The 14,698-nt window shown below is 41.7% G+C and overlaps 1 protein-coding gene across 1 annotated transcript in view; it reads right to left on the reverse strand.

The window, feature by feature from the left end:
* VPS13A (vacuolar protein sorting 13 homolog A (S. cerevisiae)) overlaps window positions 1–14,698 on the reverse strand; it is a gene marked incomplete at its 5' end in the record, with an annotated part of 218,593 nt that overhangs the window by 125,801 nt on the left and 78,094 nt on the right. Inside the window, 6 exons of the mRNA XM_015412948.1 lie at window positions 1,384–1,534; window positions 1,622–1,681; window positions 2,022–2,101; window positions 3,647–3,803; window positions 5,052–5,221; window positions 10,647–10,734. Coding sequence (XP_015268434.1) covers window positions 1,384–1,534; window positions 1,622–1,681; window positions 2,022–2,101; window positions 3,647–3,803; window positions 5,052–5,221; window positions 10,647–10,734 — 706 coding nt within the window. The remainder of the gene's footprint in view (window positions 1–1,383; window positions 1,535–1,621; window positions 1,682–2,021; window positions 2,102–3,646; window positions 3,804–5,051; window positions 5,222–10,646; window positions 10,735–14,698) is intronic.

Here is a 14,698-nt window from a genome sequence, read left to right on the forward strand (position 1 = left end):
ACCTTCCATCCTCCTAATTTTAACCCCCCCCAGTTAAAAAGACAGCATGGAAGCCAGTTGCCTAGCAACTTCCAAAATAGCAGCAGAGGTCTTATTATGTAATCTTGTGAGATCTCTGTAGAATTCTTGATAAATTAAAGACACCACTTCTATTATTTTGAGTGGCTTTAACTCCCTACTGTGGTTCTTTTTTAAAATTTCAGATTTTTCTGCAAACCTGGATGCTTCCCAAATCTATATAAAAATCTCCCAACTCTCCCTAGCCCCTCTATGTGGATGTTCTGATCCTCGGGTCTGGGGCCTGATCAGGAATAATCAACATGACAAGCAAATTGCAGTGGGAGATAAGGATTTTTTGTCAAATTCTATCTCCCTTTTTCCATTAACTGAAATTTACTGCTGGATCTTACACAACTCTCCCAAAATACTAGAACTTGAGGGTATCCAATGAAACTGATGGGCAGTAGGTTCTTGAGGGTTAACAAGGAGAGTGATTAAAATGTGGAATTCACTGCCAGAGGATGTAGTGATGGCCACAGGAATAAATAACTTTAAAAGGGGATTAAATAGATTCAGGGAGGACAAGTCTATCAGTGGCTACTAGCCATGGTGACTGAGGTGTGCCTCCACATTCAGAGGCACTAAGCCTCTGAATCCCAGAGCCAGGAGGCAACATGAGGGGAAGGGTTCAGCCTTTATGCACTGTTGTTGGCCAGCCAGAAGAACTGGGTGACCACTATGTGAGATACAATGCAGGACTAGAACGACCATCACTCTGATCCAGCAGGGCTTATGTTCTTAGGACTCAATCAATTTGTGCTTTCTAATCCTCTACTCATAGTAGGGTTCCAATGCAAAATAGGGACTGTCGCTTTTGCCAAAATGTATTATTGGATCAGCAGAATTTCCATAACTACCACAAAATTTCAATTCTCCTAATAACTTTTTATTAATTATAAATATTTATATCCCAGCTTTCCTCAAGGCTCAAGATGACTAACAAATCACAATCCATAATATCACAATTAAAAACATACAACATGTACTTGCAGTTGCAAATAATCCCCTCCCACCAAAAGATGTCTGCAGTCTATAGCCTCATTAACAGCAATGTTAGTGCTATCAATCACAAGATAACTTATTGTGCCATTAAGTTCCATTTTCTTTTCCTTTTTCTACTACATACACAACAATCTTCATTTCTCAGATGACAGTGTGGGCATATGAGCATTACTCTAGTTCTATATATTGGTAGAAATATTTGTACAACCATCCTGAGCTTCCTGGAAATGAAAACTATTAAGCTGTTTTCAAGAGACTCACATCTAAAATTAGTTTGGAATGAAGTTAGCAAAGCAAGAATTTGAGACTGAAGGAACTTACTTAATTTCTTAAGAACTTCCCTCTTTTCTTCTTTTTCCTGAATGATCTCTGTTGTACTTGCCTCTTGTTTTGGCAGAAGATTATTTAAGAAATTCATAGTACTCAGGAGTGCTTCTGTATGTAAATGTACATCTAAAGAAGACAAATTCACCTAACAGGAAAATAAACCTAGTAAGAATTTGTTTGAAATGAACCTCCAGTATACAATAATAATACAGAAAAAGACAATATTTATTACCTTTATCAACTGTAGAACATTCTTATAGGTAGTTTTCAGTTCTGGGGCATTAATGTCCGCCTGTTCTCAGAGGGCAGAAAAACCAATTAAATTGTACAAATGCAGTATAAGAAATATAATATATAACATAGCTATATCAAAACTTTACAGATAAATTATTTTACTATATGTTCCTTGCTATTTGTTTGGATATTATACCACTGTTTTACAAGTTGCTCTTCAACAGACTTGAATGTCTACTTCATTATCAGTCTGACATCCCTGAAATATCAGCAAAGGGCATATCTGGAGTTACACTAGCATTCTAGACAGTAAACTTCAGCTAAACATTTACAAGCCACTACATTTTAAACAAATTTAAAGTATCTTGGCAGGATTTTTTAAGCCTCTTTTTCCTTACCTTTACATATTCAAGTGCTAGAAGATCATCTGTTGAATTATCCAGTGTTGTAATGATATAAAGTGGCTTGTTTTGATCATCTAATAAATAAAAAATATAATCTAATGACATACACATTGTAAGTTATTTTTGAAAGAAAATGGTTGTATACTTAAGTATATACTGGAAAAATTAGGCTCTCATGATACTCGTGTAGTATATTATCCACCATAGGACTCTAAAGAGGCAGAATAGAAATAACATAAATAAATAAGAAATTACTTTTGCAAGCTTTTTGTTTCAAATCTTAGAAGTTGGTAGAGTTCTGCTGATGGAACAGAACTGCTCCACCTCCAACTTCCCACTGTAACTGAGTGCAGTTCCTTGAAATGCTGCACCTGGCAGATAGGGGACCTTCAGGAATAGCATGGAGGGCAAAGGAGGGGATGGGGTCAGTGAAATTCACCCCTCTCTCCACTCACAGAAGTGCCCTGTGCTGGCCTTTCAATCCAGCCCCTAGTCCAATATAGCTCCATGTCTGAGAACAGTAAAATTGTCTTTAAATTATGAAAACCATTAGATTTCAACAAAAACAACCACAGCAAGGATTGGCAAAAGGCAATTTACAAAACTAATCTTTAATTTAAACATGAAATATGGAATTGTGCTGACCCCACAGGTGACCTCAGCCCATCCAACAGTCATTTGTTAGAAAACATTTATATAGCAGCCCATACCCACAGAAAATATCACAGGGGCTGGGACAAATCTATCCCCCCCATAAATATAGATTTAACATTTGTACAACTGCTGAACAGTATATAGTAGTGTAAAAGTCTAGAAGATAGCTAAAGGCTGAAATACTGCACACTGTACGAGCTGAAGGCAGAATCTGCCATGGCTTGGGATGCCCTCCCCTACCATAGTGCCACCATGACTGTTATGTTTATACTCATGCAGCCAGGCAGTTGATATAAGGCATTGCAGCAATCTAAATTTGATGTTATCATGGCTTGCATCACAGTGGCAAGATCTTTCCTGCCCATGAAGAGCCACACCTGACTCACCAGATGAAGCTGGCAAAAGGTGTCATCACTGCCACCTGTTTATCCAACTGGAGGCCCAGATCCATTAATAGAGATTTAATGTGTGGAAATTGGTAGATGAAGCTTTTCATGGCATAAATGTAAGTAACATCCCATTAAACTTCTAAAGGAACAGGGCATTTTTCTCTTGGCCAGTTGCAACCTAAGACGGTGTTCCAGATAAATCATAATGCAAAACCATAGTTTTATGTTCCATCATACATTCTGTCCTCCTCGGCCCTTGCCTTCTCAGCAAACAATAGTTCAGTTTTATGTCCAAACCAGCAAACTATGGCTTGTGCTTGTCCTCCAAATCATAATTGGAAACCATTCTTTGATGGTTTCCAACTCTGGTTTGGAGGACAAGCACTAACCATCGTTTGCTGGTTTAGATGCAACCCCAACTATACATTTTTTTGCCATTTTAACCTGAATATTTTCAAAACCAGGGCTTTGAACTTTACTGTGAATACTACCTCCCACCCCAGATTTGTCTGAAACCTGAAATTAACGCCCTGGACTTATAAATCAATTGTTAGTTTAAAACATGTATATGCTTACCTTTGTACTCTGGACATATTAAGCAAATCTCACTAAGAAAAGCAGTAGCAGTCATGTCGTATGTTCTTAGCTTAAGTTCAGTGCCTAATTTTAAAATCTCTAGATGAAGGATTGGCTTTTCGACACCTCCAGCAAGACGACACACCTGAAGTGACACCTAAATGTAAAGATAACATTGTTATGGTAAACCAAACCTACAAAACTGCTTAAGGATAGACAGTTCTTATAAATGTAAAAAGTGACAGCAAAGCTAAAAAACCATTTTTCAATATGATACTGTCCAGTATATCTCATGATCCTTCTATAACAGTCAGGAAGCCACCACAAAGTGTTGGAAAAGTGATCACAGTGTACTGCAAAGTACTATCCCTCCTCCTGTAGGCCAAAACCCAATTGGCCCCTGATCACATATAGGTCTACATTGTGCAGATACAAAGGTGACAGAGAAATATTGTTTCTATGCTGCCATCATCACCATGGAGTAGGCTTTAATATGAACTCTAGCTTTGTTGGATTTGTCCAGCGTATTTCTCCACCATCTCTTTAGCTGTCTTCCTTGTCTTTTCATCATCTGCAGCCTTTTAGTAAACCAAGGGGCTGCCCAGGCTCTTAAACTTGAGAGAGGGTTCCAAGGAGTGATTGTGTCAATTGCCCAAGTCATTTCCTCATTTCAGAAGTCAACTGAAAACCAGTTTAATCCATCAAGCTACATGGGTGGATTATCTTAATTGATCCTTCACCCCTGCAGAGTCTTGGTATCCCTGTAAGACTAAATCCCAGCAAGTAGTGATCTGTTCATGACAAGGGGACCATCTTCAATCCTACCATCAGACCACCTTTTTCCTGTCCAGAGCAGATCAAGAGTTTGACCTGCACGTGTCAGGCCTGTTATTACCTGAAACAGGCCAATGCTTGTCATAGAGACCATGAAATTCTGGCCACTTCTTACAAGGTAGCCTTGGCAATGATGTCGAAGTCCCCCAAAACAACCAGGCTAGGCTTCTCATCCAAAATTAAATCCTGGATGGTTACTGTTTTGTCTGAAACTGATCTAGCATTTAAAAACAAGATATTATTTAAAGATATTATTTAAAAGCAAGATATTATTGCCAAGCAGATGACATTTATTTCCAGCTTTCTTACATTTTTCTGTCTTTATTATGAGCTCCAATTTTATTATGAGCTCATACATTTTTTTAAAAAAATGTAATAAGCAAGTAAGGCTTCTCTGACAGAGCAGTAACAATTTTAGAATGAATTGTACTGTGAATTCTTAGATCTTGAATAATATGGAAATATGACAGTTTCATGCTGAAGAAATAATCATCTGAAGAAATTTACTGTACTTTCATGAACAGAAACGTAAGTAAGATTTCTATAGTAGAAGGTAAAATACATGAAGTACCTCAGATATTTCAAATCTTAGCTGGAAGTCAGTCATATTCTTCATGGATTCTCGCCTTAGTGGCTTTTTTTTCACACTACCAGTCCTCCTCAAGGATCCCAACGGTGCTTCAAAAAATGGTAAGTCTTCCACAGGACTAGTTGGAGCATCATAGTACTCCTCTTCTGACTCTAATGATTATAGATTAAAGGTCAAGTAATTATTAGGTTATAAAATGCTTACATTTCCAATCAACTAAAGTTTATGCAGGCTATCCAGTGACTAGGTAAAGGTTTCCCTTGCTCAAAAGCCAGTCGCATCCAACTCTAGGGAGTGGTGCTCATCTCCGTTTCCAAGCCGAGTAGCCAGCACTGTCCAAAGACGTTTCTGTGGTCATGTGGCCAGCATGACTAAACACCAAGGCACACGGAACGCTGTTACTTTCCCACCAAAGTGGTACCTATTCATCTACTTTTAAGTGTGACCCTGCATCATTCTGTTTTTCCTGGGATAAGCCCCAGGACACAATAGGAACAATTAACCTGTTTTTCCACACAGTGCTACTACATGCCCACATCCAGGCTGTATTGTAAAAATCATTAAAGAGCTAAATTCCATTTGGTGTTGCTAATAAGTAGCTCTGTTTGCGGTTAAATACTAATGTATCATGAAGGAAGCTGGATATCTTCTTGTAAGAGGGTGCCCCAGTCTGCTGACCACTCATTTACAAGCAATTCTCATGGTGTTCTCTGTACCCTTATTCTGCAAATAAAATAAATATGGTATCTCCCTTGCCAATAGGAGGCAAACAGGAGGCAAACAGTAACAAACACACACACAAAATGCTGCTCCAGATACTGCCATTCAGATTATTCAGAATAGATTATTTGTCCCCTCACAGGTCATGAATAGTTTTGCTGTTTATTAATTTATTATTTTCAATTCTGTTTTCAATCTCACTTTTCTTGTAAAGGTCACATAACCTCCAAGCACAGCTAGACAGTCTGCTTTACGGCCCATGAAAACTACCTTTTCACTCTATGAAGTACAGAGCTTGAATCTGAAACTTATACAATGGGTATGCAGACAGATTGGGCAATCCCCCTAAATACTAAAGTTTCAATCCACTCAATCACAGCTAACTCTAAAGAGCTAGCACTTCTGGCTGCCAGACAATCGTAGCATCTCCTAGCTACGCCTACAAACATGGAAACAATCAGTCACTGATGCTGGAACCACAGGACCTGATTAGCTTGCATAGGATTACTTCAATAGTTCCATTCATTCATAGTGGTATGTTCTCAAAAGGAGGTGATGAGTTGTTGATTTAATCTACTCTGGACCTTCTTTATGCAGTGTTTCACCTTCTTTGCCTCCTACCATCTTTTTGTTTAATGTGCATATGAAACTACTGAGAAGATAGTATGGGCATGTAGATGAAGGCACCATGAATACACAGATGATCCTAAACCTTTTCCTTTTACAGTAGTTAAATGGCTGCTAGGAAATTACAGCCCCTTTGCCACACCCCTTTGCAATATGGCCACTTTGCAATAGGAGATGGTCATTAAAAGCACATTGTCCCTGTTCTTTAAACATCTTGAAACTAACATACCAATGACTGCTGCCTTCTAATGTCATCCCATTCTTAAATGTATAATCTGTGCTACATTTGTATATTCCAACTCCAGAAAGCAAAGGAATGGGGAAAAACCAATATTCATGGTTGTTGCTGTCCTTATACTATGGCAAGTGACACCAAACTGTAGCCAGAAACAAATGATAAGCCCAGACTGTGTTCCCTCATGACTGTATCAGTTGGATGGTCTCTAGTGAAATTCTAGATTTCATGGAAAAACTACATTTTGCAGCTTTGAAAGCCAAGAGACACAGACCCACTCATGAGACAAGACAGGAGTGTTCCACCTGCTCTGATGGAGTCTTTTCTTCAGCATTTCTTTCTGTTACACTGGTGAAACAAAAAGTCTTTGATGGGTATCAATAGCTGCTTTCCCAGTTACAGAAAGGCACTGAGAAATGCAAAGGCAGAAGAGCCTCCTCTCCATGCTGGTCAATGGATTTAACATGCCCAGAAAATGGAAGAGCTCTGTATTAACATCTAGTACAGACAGGAGTCACTTCAGTTCCATGTGGTCCAATTTCCAAAGGTTTCACACCAGTGACTACAAACAGATGTCAGTCCTCACTAGCACATTCTTGTAGGAAGAGAATAGGATCAAAGATGAACTGAAAAGCTCCATAATAGGTGAAATGCATGGAAGAAATAAACAAGCTGTTCTGAGGCAACATGGGATGAATCAGAAGCAAAGCATCACAAGCCACAGTAGACGGTGGTAAGCAGTGGGGTACCACAGGGCTCAGTACTGGGTCCAATGCTTTTTAACTTGTTCATTAATGATTTGGAGTTGGGAGTAAGCTGTGAAGTGGCTAGATTTGCGAATGACACTGAATTGTTCAGGGCAGTGAGAACCAGGGAGGAATGTGAGGCACTCCAAAGGGATCTGTCGAGGATGAGTGACTGGGCGTCAACGTGGCAAATAGGGTTCAATGTGGTCAAGTGCAAAGTAATGCACATTGGGGCCAAAAATCCTAACTATAAATACACGCTGATGGGGTCCAAATGGGCGGAGACTGATCAAGAGAGAGATCTTGGAGTCATAGTATATAACTCACTGAAAATGTCGAGACAGTGTGCAACTGCAATAAAAAAGACCAACGCTATGCTGGGGATTATTAGGAAGGGAATTGAAAACAAATCAGCCAGTATCATAATGCCCCTGTATAAATCGATGGTGCGACCTCATTTGGAATACTGGGTACAGTTCTGGTCACCACACCAAAAAAGGATATTATAGCATTGGAAAAAGTGCAGAAAAGGGCAACTAGAATGATAAATGGAACCCTTTCCCTATGAAGAAAGGTTAAAGCGCTTGGGGCTCTTTAGCTTGGAGAAACGATGACTGAGGGGTGACATGATCGAGGTTTACAAGATTATACATGGGATAGAGCAGGTTGACAAAGAAGTACTTTTCTCCCTTTCTCACAATACAAGAACTTGTGGGCACCCAATGAAATTGCTGAGCAGTCAGGTTAGAACGGATAAAAGGAAGTACTTCTTCACCCAAAGAGTGATTAACACATGGAATTCACTGCCACAGGAGGTGGTGGTGGCTACAAGCATGGACGGCTTCAAGAGGGAACTGGATAAACATATGAAGTAGAGGTCCATCAGTGGCTCTTAGCCACAGGGTATAGATAGGAACTCTCCATCTGCAGCAAGTGATACTCTGTATTCTTGGTGTTTGGGGGGGGAACAGTGGGAGGGCTTCTAGTATCCTGGCCCCACTGCTGGACCTCCTGATGGTATCTGGTATTTTTGACACTGTGTGACAGAGTGTTGGACTGGATGGACCATTGGGCTGATCCAACATTAGCTTCTCTTATGTTCTTATATAAGGATGTAGCTTCTGATCCTGAGAAGCAGAACTGGAAAATGATGAGGCAAAGAAGCACTGTTGAGGTATTTAAGTAGAGGGACCCATCTGTATCAGTACAGAGTCTTCAGGACATAGCCAGATACAACTATCAACCCTTTCTTCAAAGTAAAGCTTGACAGTGATCTAGAGAGAAATGGGACTCACTCATTATCAGACTGGAGATGAGTGACTGCAACCAGGACATTGAAGTTGTTTGCTGGGTAACTCACTTTCTGTACCAAATGTACTCACAGGATTGTATGTCCATTTAGCAGTACAATGTGGACTGGGAGAACAATATGATGTCAGAAGCAGTTGAGCATCTAAGTGTGCCAGAAGATCCTGAATTTGTGCCCGATTACATCCCAGATGGTTATCTGCCCTCACAATATGTCTAATGAGGAAGGCTTTGACTGTCTGATAACATACTTTGACAATTCCCAGACTGTGTTCCCTCATGACTGTATCAGTTGGATGGTCTCTAGTGAAATTCTAGATTTCATGGAAAAACTACATTTTGCAGCTTTGAAAGCCAAGAAAATGGAAGCTGAAGCAAAGGATAATGTCCCCTCCATCAAGGCCACTAAGGGTGGCAGCAATGATGGTAAAGCTAGTATGTCCAATCAGGAATGAAGGAGCAAATGCACTTGCAGCTGCATTGCATATTCAACATGGACCTGTTTTTATTAAAAATATATAGTTTTAAATGTTATTTTACTTTTTATGGCTTATGTTAAATAATGTGTAAAGTACTATAAGCTGCCTTAGGATGAAAAGATGAAATAAACGTTTAATAAATACTAAATATAACTATAGCACTCTTTGTCATTGGAGACTTGCAGCAAGCCCCATCTACTCCAGAAGCATCAAGAATTTTAAATATAGTTTGGCTTTTAGAGACTAGGATTTGGCAGAGTTGGGAGAAGGGGGGCAGACTGCAGATAAAATGATTTTAATCTATATTCTATTAGTGATTTTTCTATTATGCATTGTCATGGTTTCCTTGTATTTTTTTTTAAACACTGGAAACTATCCTACACCAGGCTTTGATGAATTTTGTTGGGCTGTAGGATCTGGTCTAAAAATGTATGAGCCAGGCTAATTTTTCATCATTCAGGGTTTCATATTAATGACCACATTTTCTCTTGATTGTTTATCTTAAAACCTAACCCTAAACTCTTCACAGTTTCCCATAACTTTATTAAAGCTATAAGAGGACTATTTTAGCATATAAATACCGTATTTTTTGGACCATAAGACTCACTTTTTCTTCCAAAAAAAGTGGGAGGAAAAGTGAGTGCGTCTTATGGACCAAAGGTTCAGAATATTTTTTTCCCTGTTTTCCTCCTTTAAAAACTAGGTGCGTCTTAAGGTCAGGTGCGTCTTATGGTCCAAAAAATACGGTAAATATAGAGGTAACCCTGGCTGCCATCCCCAAACCAAAATGCTAACTTTTAACCTTAGCCTAACCTCTTCTCCAGTTTTCAGAATTCCACGATTGCTCTCAAAAGCTCTACTTAATTGAATAGTGGGTCACTATATTGGGCAACTGGTTAACAAATAAATCCATCCACCACCACTGAATAGTGTAATGTTAAGGTTACATACAAACAAGCAATGACAAGAATTTCATTAACATTTATTTTTATGCCGTACAACAAAACATCTTGATGAAAAATGAAAAATGAACTTTGGGTTGGATCCAGCCAGCTTTTTTTTTTTGTCAATCTTGGCCAATTCTTCTCATAACAGCTGCATGGCTTTTGTCCATGCAGCTGCCATGATCCTAAACATAGAAATTTTAATGGTCAAAAGAGACCCCTTCCACCATTTTTCACCAGTGGAAAAACTGGTTGGATCCAGCACTTCATATTTCCACTGAGAATTGTTGAGAGACACTAAAATAAAATGACTGCTGAAAATATTAGGCACCTCAATGTAATTCCTAGGTACTATGGCAACCTGGTGCCTGGGATTTGTTGAACCCTGCCCTACATCCTAAAGAAATGACTGGCTAAACATCTAAATCAATAAATATGAAGCCATAATAAATACTGGAGAACAAATGGCTTATTAACTAGTTACCCACATTAAAAAAAAATAACATGAAAATATTTACCGCTTGATCCAGCTACTGAATGAAGTTCAAAAACTGGAAACAAAGTAGTTGATATTTGTGGTGTTGTTAGAAGAGAAGATACTTGTAGCTGAAATAGAAAGGAATAACTAAACTTTTTAATTTAATAAGCTCATTCAGCTAATATTTTTTTGCAGACTGCAGCTTTGTTATACACAACTAGCTAATTGTATAATGTGCTCAGCATTTTGGATTTCTATAAAGCCAGAGAATCATAAAGAATTAGAGGTATACAGGACAGTTCTTTGAGTGGTCATCTGTGCAGTCACACCCATGGGATTATGCGCCTGCGCTGATCCGAATCAGTGATATACAAAGCTCACAAAGGGATTTTCGCGCCCTTCCCCCAGGCATGCGCGGGAACCCCACTGTGCATGCTCAAGGGGCGCGGAAATCCCACCAGTTCCTTCTGACCACTGTCATGTCAATAACAAGAGAAAGTACTGAAGCGACAGCAGTGGGGAAGGATGGGTGGGTGGTGTGACTGCACAGATGACGACTCAAAGATCATCAGTTACAGGTAAGCAACCTGTTTATCTTCTTCGTGGTCTCTGTGCATCACACCCATGGGAGATTGAAAAGCAGTGGCTCACCTGGAGGTGGGAGCTGTTGCAACTTCAATGCTCTGTCGACGATAGAACTAGACGACCAAGGTCCACTCTGTGGAGGTCACAAACATCAACAGCGTAGTGCTTGATGAAAGTGTTCGGAGTAGACCATGTCGCAGCCCCGCAGATCGCCGACAGGGAAGCACTCTTCAAGAAAGCTGTGGACATAGCCACGGATCTCATGGAGTGCGCTCGCAAGGGCAAAGGCAACGGGCATTTAGCCAGCAGGTAGCACAGCTTAATAGTATCGACAATCCATTTGGAGAGACATTGTGCTGAGATCTTTCGTCCCATAGAGTAAGTGGAGTAGGAGACAAATAAGTTATTGTCCCTCCTACTCGTACGTGTCCTATTTCGGTAAAAAAGTAGCATCCTCTTTACATCCAGAGTGTGGAGGAGACGCTGTTGGTTGTCTTCCGGGTTAGGGAAGAAGTTAGGTAATAAGATCTCCGAGGAGAGGTGGAACTCAGAGACCACCTTAGGCAGGAAAGAGATGTCAGGCAGCAATCTCACTCCGTCCTGCAGGAAGACAAGGAAAGGTGGATCATGACGAAAGGCCACTAGTTCGCTCACCCTCCTGGCTGAGGTAATGGCAACAAGAAATGCAGTTTTCCAGGCTGCAAGTTTGAGTTCACAAGTTGCCATAGGCTCAAAAGGATTCCCCGTTAGATGGCGTAATAGCAGCAGCAAGTCCCACAAGGGTATCGGCGCATGGATCGGTGAATATAAGTGGAGACCTTTGAGGAACCTGTTTGAGACCGGGTGAGAAAAAATGGGAAAACCGTTGATACCGGAAAGGTAGGCAGAAATCGCTGACAAATACACTCTGATTGAGGAGTGTGAGAGGCCTTTGTCTGCCAGTGAGAGGAGAAATTCTAGGATCCAGTCAAGTGTGACAGAAACCGGAGGCACATGAGAGGGTTGTAAAAAGGCCAAAAAGCAAGACCACTTCCAATTGTAGGAACGTCTCGTAGAGTCCTTCCTGGCATTAAGTAATACATTATTGACTCTATTTGAAAAAGTCATGCGTCCACTAGATAAGCTGTCAGCTTGAGCTTGTGGACCTTGTGGAACAGGAAAGCTCCTCCCTCCGCCAGGAGCAGATCTGGCACCTGAGGGAGAGGATGACGAGCCCTGGTCAATGAGAGTAGGTTGGCGAACCAAGGTTGCCTCGGCCATCAGGGGGCAATGAGGATGCACCTCGTGTGAACCCCCATACGTTTTTGGATTGTTCTTAACAACAATGGCAGAGGAGGGAACATGTATAGAAACTTGTTGTTCCATGGGTAAAGGAGCCCGTCTCCCAAGGCCTTGGGATCCTGCGCCCCTCTGCAACAGGAGAGGCTGCACTTTGCGTTGTCCCGGGTGGCAAACACATCTATGTGAGGTGTACCCCACTTCTGGAACACAGGACGTAGGTAAGGCCAGTTCAGCTCCCAGTCATGACGTTGAGAGAGACCCCTGCTGAGCAAGTCCGCATGCACATTGGCACTGCCAGCGATGTGCGAGGCAATGGGATGAATGTGCAGGGGTATGCACCAGCCCCAAAGTTCCAACGTCAGACGGCAGAGACTGTGGGAGACCATTCCACCCTGCCTGATGTAGCTGAGGGCTGTTGTATTGTCAATACGGACACACATTGTCCCTTGAGAAGCGGCTGGAAAGATTGGAGGGCCAGTTTGATAGCGAGAAGTTCCAGATAATTTATATGGTTTCTCGAGGTCAAAACATCCCACTTGTGACCTATGGAGAGGCCGTTGAGGTGGGCTCCCCATCCCCAAAGTGAAGCATCGGTTGTGAGAGTCAGGCCAGGAGTGGGGGAACGAAAAAGGACACCTTGCATCAGGTTGTCCACTAGAGTCCACCAGAGAAGGGAGTCGTGTGCTTCCTGTGATGGAGAGAGACGAACCGCTTAAGACATTCTTAGGGGCTTGAAGTGCCAAAGGAACCAGAGCTGGAGTGAACGCATATGTAATCTTGCAAAGCGAAGGACTGCAGTTGTGGCTGCCATGAAACCCAACAGGAGTTGAATCTGTAAAGCAGACGATGTTTCCTGGAGTTAGATTTGTTTCGCAAGGGCAGTTAGAGTGAAAGCTCTGTCCATGGGCAGGAAGGCCTTACCTTCCTTGGAGTCCAGTATCGCCCCTATGAACTGTACTCTCTGACGAGGAATCAGCTGCAACTGTCATGGCTCCTGCTGACTACGAAAAAGCGGCTCCCACTGAGCGCAAACAAGCGGCCCCAGCAGAGGATCTAAGTGCTGCTGGGGATGAGGTCTCAATGCCGGAAACTCCCGCATTTGAGATTCCCCGCATCGTGACAGAGACTTCTTGTGGTTGACCCGGAGACCAAGGCCTCGAAGGACATCTAGGGCCTGAGATACCTGGCATGTGAGGAGATCCCTGGAAGATGCGACCACAAGCCAGTCGTCAAGTTACGGGAATACCGTCAAGCCACAGAGGTGAAGGTGTGCCACCACCACCACCATAGTCTTGGTGAAGACACACGGTGCCGTGCTGAGGCCAAATGGTAGTCTTCTGTATTGGTAGTGCCTGCCTCCTATCGTGAATAAGCGGGGGGGAGGGGACACCCTATATCCCGACATTTTAAGTACATGCGAAATCATGATTGGAGGGACTGATCAAATTGTGGCGATGGACTGTAGCAGAGAGTTTTTCTGAAAGAAAGCTGAGCATTTAAACTGACCTTAGAGACTTTGGCATTCTTTCTCGGTGAATGTAAACATCCCCAAAAGATGGCGAGGAGAGGCGAGGAGGGAGGCGGGACCAATGCTTTCTTCAGGAAGGAGAACAGTGGAAAGCTAGGTCATGTGACCTAATAATAGACTCTGTCTTTAAAGTGAATCGTTGGCCCTCTGGTGGCTAAAATGGAGCAGTGACCTGGATCTGTACTAAAAGCAGCTATATTTTTAAAGGGACAGTACTTGGCACCAATGTTCCCTCTAAGCTGTGGAGTCTTGTGAGCAAAAGTTTTACCTTGTGAGCTCCTGGCATTAAAGTTGTGAGCAAGCGATTTGGCTACTGCAGAAATTAGTTTGCTCTGGAGCCATCCTTCTTGAGCTAGGCCGAAAACGTGTGAGCAGAAGGCTAAAAATCTGTGAGCTAGCTCACACTAACTCAGCTTAGAGGGAACACTGCTTGGCACGCACTTTGATCATAGAGACTTATGAATGGTTGGAGACTCTAGTTTAGTTCAGTTGTGGTTGGACTGGCAAACGGATCGAAAAGCGGGTTTTTTGGAGGGGTAAAGGGCTCTCTACCCTAACTTCATAAGATCGGTTTGCTAAGAGAACGGTTGGATTCTCCAATGATTGTGTTCTTAATGCAACAAAAGGAAGGTCTCTTTTGATTTAAGACGTCTAAGGAAGTGATGATGTCCCTGGAAAAAGGAACTTGGTTTATATAA

Source organism: Gekko japonicus, unplaced genomic scaffold (assembly GCF_001447785.1).
Source record: "Gekko japonicus isolate JY-2015 unplaced genomic scaffold, Gekko_japonicus_V1.1 scaffold1971, whole genome shotgun sequence".
NCBI lineage: Eukaryota > Metazoa > Chordata > Lepidosauria > Squamata > Gekkonidae > Gekko > Gekko japonicus.